The sequence below is a fragment of the Hippopotamus amphibius genome, chromosome 17, assembly GCF_030028045.1.
Source record: "Hippopotamus amphibius kiboko isolate mHipAmp2 chromosome 17, mHipAmp2.hap2, whole genome shotgun sequence".
Lineage (NCBI taxonomy): Eukaryota > Metazoa > Chordata > Mammalia > Artiodactyla > Hippopotamidae > Hippopotamus > Hippopotamus amphibius.
This window is the reverse complement of record NC_080202.1, coordinates 25,139,609-25,158,121: the sequence shown is the minus strand read 5'-3', so window position 1 is coordinate 25,158,121 and position 18,513 is coordinate 25,139,609. Positions and strand designations below refer to the sequence as shown.

Sequence of the window (18,513 nt, the reverse complement as noted above, 5' to 3'; positions counted from 1 at the left end):
TGCCTATTCATCCTTCTTGACCTCGCAACCCCTGACACTCACTAATCTTTTTACTGTCACCATAGTTTTGCTTTTTCCAAAATGTCATATAGTTGGAATCACACAATATTTAGCCTCTTCAGATTCTCTGCTTATTTTTCATAAACATTTCAAATGACTGGTTATTCCATTGAGTGGATATATAGTTGTCTTTAACCATTCCTCTGTCGTTGGGCATTTGAATTAGTTCTGTTTTCACCATTTTAGATAACACTGCACTGAACATCTATATTGTAAAGATAAAGTTTTCTCTATATTTAAAATTATTTCCCTAAATTAATTCTCAGAGGGGAAATTATTGGGCAAAAGATTAGGAATATTATAGTTTCTTGATATGTATTGAAACTTGCTGTTGCCAACTTGCTTTTTTAAAGTGTTTGAAAGACTTTTTATATCTGATATTAAAAGAGTTCCAAGTTTGCCACACCCTTACCATTTGAAGCATTATAATTATACCAAGAATTTCTTAATTTGCTAGATTAAATTTTAATTAGCATTTGCTTATTAGTGAGTTTGAAGATTTTTCTTTGTGATTTTTTTCCCCTTTGAATTGTCTCTTTCTGACATTTGTCTACCAAAATCTTTGTGTATCTATCATTGACACATGCTCCATATCAGATAGTACAGATTTCTTAGAGGTCATGAAAGTAAGTAATTATATGGTTTATTTGCCATTGGGGGTGTTCTGCTAAAGAGTTCTCTGTATAAACATTTGTTGTATTTCATTTTTGTATTTTTCAAAGAAGCAAATCTTTATGTCTTAATGTAAGACACTAAAATAGTTTCATTTTTTGAGAGCTAACTTTTCTCAATCATATCTTTTAAAGGAACTCCCACCTTACCTTGGAAAACTGGATGTCTCATTTCAAAAAGGTAATAATTTACTTTTGCAGATTAAACATTTACACTAAAATGCATTCATTTATGCTGAGAATTAGAAATACATGTGTATTATCTTGTAATAAGAAGTTCCAGATATTATCCTCAAAGCTTGTTTGCTCAGGCCTACAAATCTGAAATCTTCATGGTCATTTGACCCTGAGATGATGATGCCCAAAGATTTGACTGACTCATTCTGTCTAAATTTATATACAGTTCATTTAAGCCTGAATATTAATAACTTGTAGTAAATGATCCATCATAAATAAGAAGAATAAGTGAAAAGAAATTGAAGGGACCCCTTTCAGATCCTTACTGATTCTATAATTTTTTTCATTCTATGTTATTTAGCTATTCCATATTTTAAATTATTAAGAGAATTCCGTTACTCAAGTGAACCATTTCTTAGTCATCTTTACTTTTTAATCACCAGCATAGCAGTTTGTTTTTTTTTTTCTTTTGAGGGACCATTTCTCACAAAGAGACATGTCTCTTGGCCCAAAGTGTCAGTTATGTTAGGACGGAACGTGTTAGGATGGAAAATACACCACCTTGAGATACAGGTGCTGAGCTCCCTCACCTTCACAATTCAGCCTCATGTTTTGAATGATTCGCATGTAGCTCAGGAAAACTGCAAGATGCTCATGTTATGGTCCTTGGTATGGCTTGCATATATTTGAAACCTTGGTTAAATGTCAAGGGTCTATTGATATTAGTTTTCAAAAAGGACTGTAACTGCTCTGTGAGCTAAATTTAAAATTAGCTGGTATAATTTCTTCTTGATTAAGAAACCTTAGAAAGCCAAATAAAAATCAAAAAACTGTTTGCCTCAGCTATCTCTAGGAGACGTTTCAATCTGACGTTTATTTGACTTTGCCTTCCAGGTATCATTAAGCTTTTGTTGATTTGAGGAAACACTTTTCATTCTTATAATTAATAGGATTATACTTGCAAAGCTATTCAGTATTGGTGTTAATTGTTGACTTGGGAAGGTTAAGGAAATTTCGTAAGTGAAGTTTTTCCTAGTTTTCCCTTTGTAGAGGGCAAAGCCAAAGCCTCACAAAGATTATCAGATGCTTTGAGAAAAAATATGTTTTAATTTTTTTTCTGGTTTTATATCTCCCACATAAAGTCATAAAACTTTTGAACATGAAGAGACTTTTGAAACCATCTAATCCTGTCTCTTCCTGTTACAGGAAGGAAACTGAGTCCTAAAGATGTAGATTAACTTGATTAAGGTCATACAACAAATAAATGACAGAGCTGGGATTTGAAACTAGGTCTTCTCCTTACCAGGCCAGTGTTCAGCAATCTGTACTGTCTTTCTATCTGCAGAATCTCTTCAAATCCCATATTAATAGTAGCAATGCCACATACTTTCAAATTTAATAATTAACAATAATTAACTTTTGTTCATATTGTGTTCAACACATATTTAAAGACTGTGCCTCAAATGTGAAGTTTACTGCGTTTGAAACAGACTAATATATAGTGCTGTAAAAACTTGACACAGATTAGGCAGAAAGTTGTTCCATTTTTTTCTCTTCTATCCCCTGCTCAGAACTCTTGTTTTCTTTTCTTTAAATACTGGGGGTTGGGGGTGGGGGTGGGGGCCGGGGGAGAGTGCAGAGAGAGAGAAAGAGAGAATGACTATCAACTCTCAGAGGAATACGCATTTCCGGCCTCTTGCTTTCTTTGTGGTTCACAATTTAACTGGAGAAGAATTAAGTGTTTTCTTTTAAAAGGTGCTTTAATGTGCCACAGGCTGTGTTAAAAAGTAAACTTAAAGAAGGAATATAAAAATGTGTTAAGCAAAGGGTTCATTATTATCTATCCTGCTTACTTGAAAGCAGCCTCTTTTTCATGGAAGATACATAATTTGGATAATCTAGAGTGGACTATGATGATCAATTTTAAAGTTCTAGCATGCTCCAGAGCCACTTCCCTTGTTCCATCACCCAGCACATCCAATGGCATGCTCTGGGTCTAGTGTTCTTGTTTTCCTGTTATTGTCATTTTTCCCTTTTGGTAGTATTTCCCAGCTGGTTATTCTCTGCCCAAAACAATATCCGGGAAAAACTTCTTCCTGCAACTCTTATTCTACATCTTGTGCTGGCTGAGTCATCTAATTTAAGTATCTTCACATCAGTTTAGCACACATTTTTTTCTTAGCACTTTTTTATTTTCTTGTCTCCCACACTATTTGATGCAATATTATTCTCATTGTGTAATGTGTCATTTTGCTGTTCCAAAGTTAGTTTTGTCTGTTTGACCTTTTTCTAAGTTGGTCCTTGAATACATCTTACTTGGGTGTGAATAGCTATTGCCCATGGTAATTCTTTTTTTTTTTTTTAAGAGTTGGTAACGCCATTTATTTATTCATAAAATGGAGAGAGTAATGCCTCCCTGGCAGGGAGATTATGAGAATTGAATACAATTACATATGTAAAAGTGCTGAGCAGTGGGCCTGGCATATAGTAGGACTTCAGTAACCATGAAGGTAATTCTTTTAACTGCAAAATTTAATTTTTTCACACTTAATAAGCTAACAAAAATTTTATTTAACTAGAACAGCATTGTCTAAATAGAGCTTTTTATATTGATAGGAATATTCTACATTTGCACTGTCCAATACAACAGTCAATAGCCACATGTGACAGTTGAGCACTTGAAATGTGGCTAGTACACCTGAGTATCTGAATTTTGAATTTTATTTCATTTTAATTTAAATAGCCCTATGTGGCTAGTGGCTACCGTGTTGGACTGTGCTGATAGAACATCATGTTCAGACTTTTTAGGTTATAAGTAACAGAAACCAGTTTACACTAGCTTAACGGGAAAAAAAGACATTTCTTTGTATCATTAACTCTCTATGTTGTGGTGGATCTGATATTAAACATTATTGGATCCTTGGGTACAGAAAGGACTCTTTTTGCCTTATTCCATTGTTCTGCTTCTCTTGGGTCTTATTCTCTTTTACTGTAGGTGGATTTTGGCCATGTGGCAGGAACATGATCACTGACAACTATAAATTCACATCCTGCCTGTGCTGTGACCCCAGGGAAAGGAAAAGTTCTAGAGAAGGACACTGATTGGCCCAGCTTGGGTCATGTGTCCATCTTGAACTGTTCACTGTGGACAAACAGATAGGCTGTTATGATTGGCCAGACCTAGGTCATATACCTACTCGTGAGAGTAAGTGGGGAGTGGGTCCTGTTTTTGACAGCCCAACCAGAACAATTTGGAATGAAGGAAGGGAAGACAGGATGCTAGGCAGGTAAAAAAGTAGGTAAATTTTTATGTGTTAACATAATTAATTTTTATAGTAAAGTTCTGTAGTCTAAGTTCAAAGTCTTTGAGTTTTAAGTACTTGAAATCCATCTCAAGATGGTTTGAGAAAAGTTTATAAAAAAGAATTTATTGGCTCTCACAACTAAACTCTCTAGGGGTTATATGCCTTCAAGCATAGCTGATTCCAGTTGCTCAAGCAATAATTTCTCTCTTACCTCCATTTCTTGGTTCCACCTTCATCTATGTTAGCTTTGTTCTCAGGCACACCTTCTTCACATAAAGAGGGACCTCTGATAACATCAAAAGTACATGATCCATTCCACTGAGGATTTTAGGCAACATCTCCTGTGGTCCATATTGTTAATGCTTAAAAGGTCATGTGCTCTCTCTGTGGCCAGGGAGAAAAGCCAAATGGTTGACAATCCCATCAGAATGACTCAGAGCCATATCTGAATTACAAGGAGTAGTAAAAAGGCAATAAGAATACAATAGAGGGGCTTCCCTGGCAGCCCAGTGGTTAAGACTCTATGCTACCAATGCAGGGGGCACGGGTTTGATCCCTGGTTGGGGAGCTAAGATCCCACATGTCGCATCCTGCATGCCGCATCCTGCATGCTGCATCTCACATGGCATTGCAAAATAATAATAATAATAATAATAATAATAATAATAATAATAGAATATAGAACAGACAAAACAGTAACAGATTTTTTTCTTTTTTTTTTTCCCCCATTCACATGCTGCTTTTCACATGAGCCTTTATTAAAAGTTTTCTGACATGGATTTAATTTACTTTTTTGATATGCTTCTTTGCTTTGATTTGCCATACAATAAGGATGAAATAAAGGACCTTTCACCATTTTTTATTCACAAATTAGTGGAATTGAAGTTTCAGGTGGAAGGGAAAATTTTATAATAGTTATATAGTATGTATAGTATATAAGCAATTATAGGCAAAAGGAACTAGGGAAAGAATAAAGAAAATAACCCTCAGGAAATAAAATGAATGACTAAAATCCCCTTCTGATTTTTTTTCATGACTCAGTTTTCTTTGAATAACTGCACTGATATAATTTTTCAACCCATTACTGAATCAGCATGTATTTCCCTTGCCTAAACATATTGTTCTTAATCTCTGAAAAAGTCAATGATATCATAGCAAAACTTTAGAAACAATCTCAGTTTCCACTAGTATGGTCTAGGGGAGGAAAACATTTTTTTCTTCTGTCCTTTTAGGTTCTCAGCTGGACTCTGTAACAAAAAAGAGATTAACAAGAGAAAAACAGAAGTTTATTAATATGTATATGTCATGGGAGAAACTTGGGGATAAATAACTCAAAGGCGTGGCTAGGACTTGAGTTTATTTAGCATCTTAAACAAAAAAACAAAACAGAACAAACCAATAAATTTTCAGAGAAGTAAGAAGACAAAAGAAAAGCACTTTGTCTAGGGTGGCAAATTGTGGGAAGGTAAATGTATGGGGGACTAATGGAAGATGCAGGCTAGTCAGTAGTTATGTAGAGTCCTTTGGTGCTGCTAAGGGTTAGGATTGGCGCTGATTAATTTTTGTATAATTTAATTCTTGTTTTTAGGCAGATAGGAGAAGGGCAGAGAGCTTTTCTTGTATCTGCTTCCTCTCAGTTGCCTTCACTTCAAAATAATCCTCATGCCAAAATGGCATATTTTGGAGTGGCAAACTATGTAACCCTTCAAGGGGAATGGTTAAATTTAAAAAATTAAATTGTTGTATAGCTACTCAGTGGAGTATTTTAAAACCTTTCAAAATAATAATTACAGAATAGGGGACTTCTCTGGTGGTCCAGTGGTTAAGAACCTGCCTTCCAATGCAGTGGGTACGGGTTTGATCCCTAATCAGGAAACTAAGATGCCACATGCCATGGGGCAACTAAGTCTGCGTGCCGCAACTACTGGGCCCGCGCACCAAAGGAAGATCCTGCATGCCTCAACTGAAACCCAATGCAGCCAAATAAATAAATAAATAAATAAATAATTTTTTTTTAAATTACAGAATAGGATCAGTGGACAATATCAATGTCAATATCATGGTTATGATATTGTGCTATAGTTTTGCAAGAGGTTACCATTGGGGAATCTGATAATGCCTGCACAGATCTCTCTGTTATTTCTTACAACTGCATGTGAATCTACAGTTATCTCAAAGAACTTAGTGGAAAAAATTTAATCATAAACACAGTATATTAACATACAATATTTATTTTTGCTTATGTGAAAAGATCAGGTTAATATCTAAAGGGATACTGTATTATAACTCTCTTAGATTATGCATAGGGAAAAAAGAGGAGAGAAAATAAACCAAATGGTCGGGTCGCAGTGGTTCTATCTTAAGTTGTTGGATTTTTTGAAGTTTTTCCTTTGCTTTTTTATACTTCTCATCATTTTGTAAATGTCCTATTATAACTACATACTTTAACTTTTCTAATCATCAAAAAACTGGAAGTTACCTTATAAAAATACATTTGAAAATCTTGCTTTCTCAGCATGCCAATGTGAAGGAAAAGATAACCGAATTCCATTACTGAAGGAAGTTTTTGAGGCCTTTCCTAACACTCCTATTAACATCGATATCAAAGTCAACAACAGTTTGCTGATTAAGAAGGTACTTAAGGCATTGCCTCCTCTGAGTATGTTGCATCCGATTTCCTCCAAACTAAATAAGGCTAGAGTAGGTGCCTGCATAGGTTGATAATATCCAAGGAAATGTGATACTCTAGGGATCAGTATTGTTTTAAATACTGCCCTGGTAGAAGAGATCCCTGTACTGTAGGAAAGCCTGTTTTCAGAGTGACTTATCATGTCTCAGTCATGGATAAAAGTGAGTTCCTGTGAACCCATCGCTCTGGCATTTATGTAGTTCTTCCAGTTTCACTTGTTTCATTTGTACATAGTTTATGTCAAATTATTAAATAGTTGTATTCTATTAGATAAATCATGTAATGGTAAAATTTAATTTCTTATACTTTATAGAATAATCTGAATTTATATATCAGTTCTAGGCACTGGCAGATAGTCAGTTGTAATCCTTTTTTTTTTTTTAAGTGAAATCATGTAAGTGAATTTACAAATGGGCACATGCATAAAATTTTGAATTTTCACATATAGGTTTCAGACTTGGTGAAGCAGTACAGACGAGAACACATAACAGTGTGGGGTAATGCCAGTTATGAAATTGTAGAAAAGTGCTACAAAGAGGTAAGCTTCAAAAATGATACAGAATGATCTTTGTTGTTGTTATTGTTGTGTATCTATAAATGTTAAGTAATTAGAGTAGTAATATTTTAAAAATAGCTTATTTCGTAGCCTTGATACAAAGACAGATGGTACTGAGTAGAAGCAGCTAACCAGAAGTTTACTAATAGTATAGATAATGGATTTAGTAGAGATAATGGACCTTGTAATTTAAGTTCAATATAATTGGACTGGCTCAGAGAATTACTATTTTCACATGGTAATATTTATTGCCAACATTTTATTAATTTTATTATGTATATTATAAAACAACATATGATTTATGTCTTTTAGTGTCTGATTTTTGTTAGGTAATCAAAATGTTTTGTGTGTAATTTTGAATTAAGGGAAGTATTTAGTACCTAAACTCTATAGCTCAAGCTTTTGTTTATCCTGCTTCCCAAATAGAATTAATCAAATTAAGCTAGGATCATGATTATCAGGTAGTGTATAAAAGTAGGGCCATCCACCAAATGAAATTTTTCTGTTTGAATAAAGTATATCTATACTTTATTCATATAAAAATTAATGTACTATACATATAAAAATTAATATGATATATTTTGAAATGGTACATAAAGCCTCTATAAGCAACTTAAGCTATATAGTCAGCTAAGAGGATTTGAAATGCACAGTGTTAAAAAATCTTAAGCATTGAAGATTCTCTTTCAGAATACAAGTGATGGTGCAGAAGGAATATCATCACACAAGTAGCAGTTCTAAAACACAAAGAATTCTTCTGAGAAGCCCTTCCTTCTTAGCAAAGAAGGGAAAGCATAGATCTGAGATCAGTACTATTACAATTAAAAGTAATGAGGCTCTTATTAAGGGAAGTAAATTTTATTTATGTGCAGCAGGCTCTGTGATATCCCAAGGTATCTTTGTACAAAAGGAGAGGGCAGAATAATCAATGGGCTGAGTCATTTCAGATCCTCAAGAATTTAGAACTGAGACTTCCATAACTAATTATGATAGTATTTTCACATGTTGTTAAAAAAGAGATAATATCCTGGAGGCTTCATGACCTGCTGATCTTTTTACATCATTCAAATTTATTTTTCCAATTAAAAAATAGTGATAATAGACTGAGCTCTGCCCACCCAGCCCTACCCACCATCAGTCCCTCCCACCAGGAAGCACACAGGAGGCTCCTAGATAGCTTCCTCCACAAGAGGGCAGACAGCAGTATCAAGCAGTATCAGCAGTATTTCGTCTTGTGGAACTGAAAACCATAGCCACAGAAAGATAGAGAAAATGAAAAAGCAGAGGACTTTGTACCAGATGAAGGGATAGGCACCCTTACAGAAAAAGAATTCAGAATAATGATGGTGAAGATGATCCAGGACTTTGAAAAAAGACTGGATGCAAAGATCAAAAAGTTTACCAAAGACCTAGAAGAAGTAAAGAGCAAACAAACAGAGATATGCAACACAATAACGGAAATGAAAAATACACTAGAAGGAACCAACAGCAGATTAACTGAGGCAGAAGGGCGAATAAGTGACCTGGAAGACAGAATGGTGATCATCACTGATGCAGAAAAGAATAAGGAAAAAAGAATGGAAAGAACTGAAGACAGCCTAAGAGACCTCTGGGACAATGTTAAACATGCCAACATTCGCATTATAGGGGTCCCAGAAGGAGGAGAGAGAGAGAAAGGACCTGAGAAAATATTGGAAGAGATTCTAGTTGAAAACTTCCCTAACATGGGAAAGGAAAGAGCTACCCAAGTCCAGGAAGTGCAGAGGGTGCCAGGCAGGATAAACCCAAGGAGGAGCACACCAAGACATATAGTAGTCAAATTGATAAAATGAAAGACAGAGAAATGTCATTAAAAGCAAAAAGGGAAAAATGACAAATAACATACAAGGGAACTCCCATAAGGGTAACAGCTGATTTCTCAGCAGAAACTCTACAAGCCAGAAGGGAGTGGCACAATATATTTCAAGTGATGAAAGGGAAGAACCTACAACCAAGAATTCTCTACCCAGCAAGGATCTCATTCAGATTTGATGGAGAAATCAAAAGCTTTACAGACAAGCAACAGCTAAAAGAATTCAGCACCACCAAACCAGCCCTACAACACATGCTAAAGGAACTTCTCTAAGCAGGAAACAGAAGAGAAGAAAAGGACCTACAAAAACAACAACAAAACAATGAAGAAAATGGTAATAGGAACATACATATCGACAATTACCTTGAATGTAAATGGACTAAATGCACCAACCAGAAGACAGAGACTGGCTGAATGGATACAAAAACAAGACCCATATATATGCTGTCTCGAAGAGACCCACTTCTGACCTAGGCACACATACAGATGGAAAGTGAGGGGATGGAAAAAGATATTCCATGCAAATGGAAATCAAAAGAAAGCTGGAGTGGCAATACTCATATCAGATAAAATAGACTTTAAAATAAAAAATGTTACAAGAGACAAGAAAGGATATTACATAAAGATCAAGGGATCCATCCAAGAAGAGGAGATAATTATAAATATATATGCACCCAATATAGGAGCCCCTCAATACATAAGGCAAATGCTAACAACTATGAAAGAGGAAATGTGAGGCAGAAATAGAGACAGATGTAGAGAACAAACACATGGACACCAAGTGGGGAAAGTGGGGAGGGTTGGGGGGGAATGAATTGGGAGATTGAGACACCACATTGTACACTCTAAATATATACTGTTTATTGTCTGTAAACTGTATCTCAATAAAAGTTCTAAAAAAAAAATAGTGATAATAGCAAATGCTGGAGAAGATGAGGAGAAACTGGACCTCACATGCATCGCTGGTGGGAATGTAAAATAGAACAGCCACTCTCTTAATTAGTTGGGTAGTTTCTTGCAAAACTAAACATACACTTAGCATATTAACCACCAATCTTACTCTTGGGCATTTATCTCAGAAAAATGAAAACCATGCATGCAAAACCCCATACATGAATGATTGTAGCAGCTTTATTCATGATACCAAAATACTAGAAACAAGCCAGATGCCCTTCGGTGGGCAAGCTGACAGGTCCATACAATGTAATACTATTCGGCAGTAACAGGGAATGAATTATCCATATATGCAACAACCTGGATGGTCCTCCTTGAAGACATTTTGCTTAGTGAAAACAATTAACCTCAGATGGTTATGTGATTACATGTATATAACATTCTCACGTCTACAGACATGAAGAGCAGATTCATGACTTCCAGGGGACAGGGACTTGATGTGGGTGCAAATACAAAGAAATAGCAGGAGGGAGTTCTCTGTGGTGATGGAACACTTCTGTATCTTGATTGTGGTGGTGATTACGTGAATCTATACATGGGTTAAAATTACATCGAACTATACACATGTACAGATGAACCAGGTTTTAAAAATGGTGAAAACTGAATAAGATCTACAGTCTAATTAACAGTAATATATCAATGTCAGTTCCTGGTTTTGCTACATCTGGTTACATCAAATGTCACTATTTGGGGCAGCTGGGTTAAGGATATATGGGACTCTACTATATTTTTACAACTTCCTGTGAATCTATAATTATTTCAAAATAAAGTTCACTTTTGGTCCAGAAACACAGAACTTTTCCCTTGATTCACATATTTTTCTTGAAGCCACTCGCTTTCTGTCATTTTCGAATTTAAAAACTTCAAAATTTTCAGCAGTGATTTTCAAACACCATAGTAAGAATGTCTCAACGATAATTGGCATTTGTATTATCAACATGCTATATAATTAAGTCATGTATCTTTTACAATTCTTAAAGTAGGATTTATAAGAATTTCATATTAGCTCTTTAATTCCCAGATGCTAGAAACTAAAAATATAAAAATAAAAGGAAGTGGGGGACACAGTGGTGCTGGGAAGACGTGGTACTTGTTCTCATCTAATGACTTTTTATTCACTCATACTTAATGCAGTTGTTCTAAATCTTGGCTGTATATTGGGATTACGTGAATCATTTCAGAAAATACTAATGCCTGGGTCCCATCCCAGATATTCTAATGTAAAAGTTATAGGGGGCAGCCAGTTGGTATGCCAGCAGTATGCCAGCATACCGCTCCCAGCCCTCTCCCATCAGCAACCTTGCATGGCTCTCCAGAAGTACCAATTACTGTTTTTATTTCTCTGGTTCCAAAGTTGCATACGTTTTGAGGATCAGCCCCTAGCCCTACTTCCTCCTATGAGCTCTGTTATTCTTAGTGTGTAAATTTGCAGAAATCAAAGTTTTTTCAGGGACTTGCATACTGTGTTGCAGCTGGAACAATACCTGTATATAAATAAACTGAAAATATTACAAAGCAACATGTGAACTTAGGAGCAAAAGAAGTCCTCAAACTTATTAACTCCATTTTAAAAAAATAAGTTTTTTTAACTTATTTACAGCCAGCACTTAAAATTAATTATGTTTTTGCATGAGTTTTGATATATTACTTTTATACAGAAAAATTCAAATTTATTATAATTTTTATTTGTTTTAAAGACAGAGAGGAGGACCTGGGGGCGGGGGATATGGGAAGTTGCTTACTGGGTATAGAGTTTCAGTTTTGCAAGATGAAAAGAGTTCACATATATGTGAAGCTTGCATTCTAAGGGTTTGGGGATCTTGATGAACACATTTTTTAATAGAAACTTAAAATGGTGGTTAGATTCTTGGACTAGTATACAAAGTCCTATTTACATTTGAAAATATGTATGTGTAGCTGAAAGGTGGCATATTTGCAACACTATTAATATATATCTATATTCATATCTGTATCATATACTATTTAAAAATATGTAACTATATGCATGGTTATTGAATATATAGAAGGTTACTGAATATTTCATTTCTTTATCTTGCCCCATTAAATTCGGTGTGTTTAATCACCAGTGGTAAGGACTAGTACTAACAGACAGAAGTGGTGTTGCAAAAGCAGTGAGTAGGGAATAGAGAAACTTGAGTATCAATTATTACTCTGGGGCTCCAAGATAGATCCAGACCCATTTGTCAAGGACTAGTCATTTCTAAGTGTGATGTGTTGGAAATGGATGTCGATAATTCAGGGAGTACTTTTAACAGATGTCAAGATAAGAGTCTTGCGAAATTTTGAAGGTTGCAAAATGATCCTCTTTATTTGAACAGTTATAAAGTAACATACAATATTGTTTGTGTCTGTCTTTTAGAATTCAGAAATTCCTATACTCTTCAGTTTACAACGTGTTCTGCTCATTCTTGGCCTGTTCTTCACTGGCCTCTTGCCCTTCGTGCCCATTCGAGAACAGTTTTTTGAAATCCCAATGCCTTCTATCATATTGAAGTAAGTGGTTACCCTGTTTTCATCAATTGTCAATTACAGGAAAACTAAGATGATGGCTTAATATCACTATCAATGATAAAGAAGAGATTGCTGTAGTTATTCCCACATTTGATTAGCTGACCTTTTGATATAATTAAGATACATTCTCTAAAATGAATAATGAAGGTTTTTAAGCGTTTAACCTGGACCCGTTTCAGATAACAATGACTTTCGGTGCCTGTGTCCTCAGAAGTCAGGTAAAAAGAATTGAGCTTAATCATTGAAACTTAACTATTTTATTCTGATGTCTAATAGCAATTGCCCTCCAACTTCCCTTACTTTTCTACTTGATTGACAATTATACCCAGCTGAAATTCCATTAAACTCCAAATGTACTACTAGTATTAATACAGTTAGGAAGAAAAATCACCACCACCACCACCACCGCAACAACAACCCAAAAAACCTCTGGAGGTAGGAGAAAGAAAAGGATAGAGTTAGTTTGTATAAGATAGTTCCATATTTATGTAATTTCTCTACTGGGTATATAAAAGCCTTGCTTTACACACACTAATTTACTACAAAGATGAAAATATATAAAACACTTAGTATGCTTGGCAAATAATCAGCACTCAATCAATGATGGCTTTTATTCTTAAATTCTGTTTATCAATCCTGTACCCTTATAATGTCATTCCTAGCTGTAAATTTCTAATAATAACTGAATCATGACAAAGGAATTTGGAGCTTTTGGGGAGATCATGTAAATGTGATTTCACCTGCACGAAAACTTTTTGCATCCGCACAGAATTTTAAAAAACCAAGCTGAACATTAGTACATCAGTCATTAGAAAATATTGGTAAGAAAAACAAGTTGGTCAGTACCCTTGTACTCAGCATTTTTCATGCTTGTATTCCAATTTGAGTTTGTTACTGATGAGTATGTTTATTTGATCTATTCCCAGTTATATTTACTAGCAGTCTTTGTAGCTGTTTCTCAGACAAAACAGCAGAAATCACTTGTCTACAAATAAACCATTTTTGTTTGCTAGGTTAAAATAATTCCTAACCACTTATTTCTAAAGTACTTAGCTTTCCTCTGGTCGAGAATGGACTGTTGTGCTCTCTAGGTCATCTCCGTGTGTTCCTTTGAGAAGCAAATATTATTAAAACTTCATAGAATTAATTTTTTTTTTTCCTAAAAAGTGCTTATGGATTAAGACACTGGTAGAATATTATGTGTTTAGATATTTTATTATTTTTTCTAATGAAAAGGGGGTACTTCCTAAGACAACGTAATAATTTGTGTTTACTGAAGTAACTAGTATTTTGAGTTATTAAATTCTTGGGATTCCTGAAATTGTAATCAGGACTTTCTACCTGGGCTAGAGTTGGGGGAGGGGGGAGGGGGAAGGAGTTTATTTAGAGAGCTTCAAATAAAAACTGAATTCAGAGAAAAAGACAAAAAATGAACTTAGGAGGCGTTAGAAAGGAAACAAGAAATGAAGATGTGGGGAGAATAAAAATCACTCTGTGCTGTTTAACTTAGAAAGAAGCTAAGGTTCTTCATAGTAGAGAGACTGACTAATCAGAGATGTCTCTGGGCACAACCTAAAGTGAATGACACAGGTGCTGCTCTAGGCATCAAAGAGGTTCAAGAAGGAACTCAGCTTAGGTCTAAAAGTCAAGTATACTCTTTCAGTAGGGAAGATATTTTAAAAGGACAGGGCCTAGGTCTTCAAATATTGAAAGTGAAAGGAAAAAAAATGCATTTAGGGTTTTTTTAGTCTAATTTTTACCCCAAATATCTTTTTTTTTAAGCTCTTTATTGGAATATAATTGCTTTACACTCTTGTACCAGCTTTTGAGGTACACCAAAGTGAATCAGCTGTATTTATACATATATCCCCATATCCCCTCCCTCGACTCCCTCCCACCCTCCCTGTCCTGGCCCAAATATCTTTTAATCCATAGTGAAGTTTGGTTGTGTGTTTAAATCTACTACATACAAAATTACAGCAGACAAAGCAAGAGGGAGGCTTCACCAAAAAAGAGAAGATACATGAGTTCTGGGCACCCAGGGTCTCTGGAAAGATAACTTATTAATTTGAACCTTTGAATAGTGGTAGCAAAAAATTAGCTTGAAATCAATGAATATAGAGAGCCAAGATGGGCTTTGTTCTAATTTATTTTTGTCCTTTTCCAAGTACTTTTTAAGCATATACTACGTGCAAGCAAGGCACTGCTTTCGTTTTTGGACTTGTTTGATTTTATCACACTGATGTATTCCTGTGTTTCTAATTTATGATTTAAATTTTATCTTGCCTCAGGCTAAAAGAACCACACACCATGTCCAGAAGTCAAAAGTTTCTCATCTGGCTTTCTGATATGTAAGAATTTTATTTTCTTGATATACAAGTTATTGTTTTAACTCTATTAAATACAGTGCTTTTAATTTAGAGCAGGCTTTCTACATGTAATTTGTAACAAGGATGTGTTGAACATCTACTATACAAATGGATGTGTATGAATCATTTAGAACTAGCTTAATTATTGGTCACAAAACCTTAGGAAGAAATGGGAGATAATTTCATCCAACTCAGGAGAAAACTGAGCACCCACCAACCTGAAGTTAAATGATTTACAGTTCTTGGCATTATGTAGCTATTTAGTGGCAGAGCTGGGATATATACCCATCCCCTTCTACTTATTCACTGTTTCCAGGAGCCTGCAGTCAAAAACATGGTGAAAAGAAGTGTGTATAGCAATGCAATATATATGAGTGTATATTGACTAATGGCACATTTCTCAGGAAAATCTGCACTGAGACTTAACAGCAGAAAGGAAGCCGCACCTATACAGTGGGCATCTACTTTAGAGAAAACGCCTTAATTCTAAGACAGGTTGAGTTTAATTTTAAGTAAAACCCACAAAATTATTGTGCTGTACTTTGCTTTAAAATGGAACCTTGAAATGCTAAAATAATAGTCATAAATCACAACCTTTTTTTACTGTCTCCTCTTTCATAGAGTTGGAAAACTAGTTTTATCTTTTCTCTGTGCCACAAGGTTTCTTCTTTTTGGCTTTATTCCTGATTTAATTTCTAGTTTTTAAGGGTGTATTTTTAATTGGTGTTAAATGCATATGATTTTTAGTTTTTGTTACTTAATCATTCTAATAGACATAAACAGAATAGAAATAATATGTATAACTTTTCAGTACAATAATTTCCCGTCTTGCTCAAGTTGATTTGTATTCTAAAAGTTCACTTTTAAGTTAGTTATTTGGAACTAAACAAAATGCTTTTTTTTTTTTCCCTATATAAAGGATAGTGTAATGAATGGACATTAGGTTTCTAAGATAGCTCACAAAAGACTAATTCATTTTGTTTGTAAGTGGACTGTGATGTTATAGAGTTTGACCCAAGTTCACTGCCTTATTTTAACTTGGAAAGTTAGGAAAACAGACTTCCTGGTTCTTTCTCACTCTCATTATGGTGCCAGCAGGGAAGGTGAGGAAGCCTCTTCTCCACTAAGCTGCTTCAATAAGAATGCATCTCCTGGGGATCTGATGGCAGCAAAGGTAGAGAGGAGGTCCAGCAGTTAAGATACAGGTGCATCCATGGCAGTTGTTATTGCTTGAGGCGGTTGCTTATATTGCAAAACACTGGGATTAAATTCACATAGGAATTATAACTTGTAAATTGACTAAATTAGAACTGAGGACTTATTTTAATCCTTCCTTAGGGCTAAAGAGTACCTAAATCTGTTGTGCTTTTCTTTTCTAGTCTACTAATGAGAAAAGCTTTGTTCAACCACCTCACTGCCCGAGGCATTCAGGTAAGTTTCTGGGATGATGCATTTTAGAAACAGCATAGTTTAGCAGCTTAACGGAAGTTTAAAGGGCAGGAACTTTTAACTGACTTAATTTGGTTCTGACTCTGCTGCTGCTGCTTTACTGGTTCTCACATGAAGACCTTAAGCTCTGCCTTACAGTTAACAAGAAAGTATTGGCGTTTCAGTAGCTAGAGTTCATCTATGTGTACGTGAGAATAGCTGAAGCCAGAAGGGTGGGAAGTCATATTTAATGCGCAAAGTGGACAGTCATATTTAATGAGCAAAAAGCTCAATGACTTCTTAAAATTGCAGGTTATTGAAAGGTTATTTTTAAGTGGACTGAGATTGCAGTGGATAAATGCTACCATAAAAATAATTTTCTATTTTAACATTTCTTCTCATATTTCTCATGTTTCTAATTTTCAGGTGTATGTTTGGGTATTAAATGAAGAGCAGGAATACAAAAGAGCTTTTGATTTGGGAGCAACTGGGGTGATGACAGACTATCCAACAAAGCTTAAGGATTTTTTACATAATTTTTCAGAATAGAAAAGGAGGTACTCAGAAGCATTCGAAGAAAACATGAAAAGACCTAAGGAAAAAAAATTGTTATTATTTCCCTAAGCCATTTCCAGAACAGTAAAAGGTTTAATCAGTTAAGTGTTTATTACCTCATTTTTAAGCCTGTCTGAGAATGTAGAAACTATATATTGTATATTTATTTTAAACAAGATTGCATATTTTACATTTGTAAATAGTTTGTTTAGAAAGATAACTGGTTATGAGATGTAAGTAGAAGATTATTGATCAAGATTTCTGTATATGATGCAGTATTCTACTATTGTAAGTAATTCTGAAATCAAAGACTATTGGATGACTTTGACATTAGCCTTCACTGGAATAAGATCAACTAATTAGTAAGACAGAATTATTGAAGGCCATTACAGCTATCCGAGTTGTCTTGTTATTTCCAGGTACATCTTAGTTAAAGGGGAAAAATACAGTAGAAAGAGAGCTTGGAAATCAGTGATGTAGTTGTCTGACGAGTTGTACATTTTTAATAGAAAGCAGACTCAAAGAAATAACTGAAAGTTTATTACATGATCAGAAATAAAATCTATAGACTGAATTCGAATTTCTTGTTTGCTGTTGTCAATAGAGACATTCTATTTGGACTCTTTTCAGGTGTATAGTAATGCTACTGTGTCTTTTTTTTTTTTGTAAACATTAAAATTGGACTTAATAATTATAAATTAAGACAAGATGCAAATAGTCACATTTTTGTTTCCTCTAAAGAAATGTACATTTTTCATTGTTGGCAATAACTGTCTGGGCCTACATCCAGACTTTAAATAACATCTTGAATCCTAATAATCATATGAAACTGATGAAAGTGCATATCGTTGTGTTTAATACTTATAGTATAAACCACCTGCTCCTGATCTTTAAGAATTTATTCTTCTGAGTATTAAGTGGAAACAGAATTCCTCAAAGCATTAGGCATCACTTTCTCAGATTTCCTGATGTGACTTCATGTAAATGTTTCTAATCTTTTTGACTTATTTTCATGATCTCTTTGGGAGGTAAGTGTAATCTGGAACAATAAGCATCTTATCCCTAGATTACATCTCTCATTTGAAGTTTGCCAGCTAACAGCTACAAAGGGTGATCATACTCTCCCTCCCATCCCTGAATGACAGAAATGACATTTGTTTTTTTTTTTTGTTTAAACTGAAATAAAATTTTCAAGAACAAAATAAGGGTTCTTCATTGGTGGTGTTTTGTTTGCTTTTTTTTGTTTTGCAGTTGTAATTCCAAATATGCTTTATACTTTTTTTCCCAGAATTTAATGAGGTGGTAAATTGATAACATAAGTAAACACACCAGAGACTTCTCTCTAGCATAAGGAAAATAAAATAT

General features: G+C 34.7%; 1 protein-coding gene across 1 annotated transcript in view; it reads left to right on the top strand.

The window, feature by feature from the left end:
* GDPD1 (glycerophosphodiester phosphodiesterase domain containing 1) overlaps positions 1-18,285 on the top strand; it is a 46,409-nt gene extending 28,124 nt beyond the window's left edge. Inside the window, 7 exon segments of the mRNA XM_057715835.1 lie at positions 867-912; positions 6,729-6,847; positions 7,351-7,440; positions 12,645-12,778; positions 15,088-15,147; positions 16,545-16,596; positions 17,020-18,285. Coding sequence (XP_057571818.1) covers positions 867-912; positions 6,729-6,847; positions 7,351-7,440; positions 12,645-12,778; positions 15,088-15,147; positions 16,545-16,596; positions 17,020-17,142 — 624 coding nt within the window. The 3' untranslated portion in view covers positions 17,143-18,285.
* The last annotated feature ends 228 nt before the right edge of the window (positions 18,286-18,513 follow it).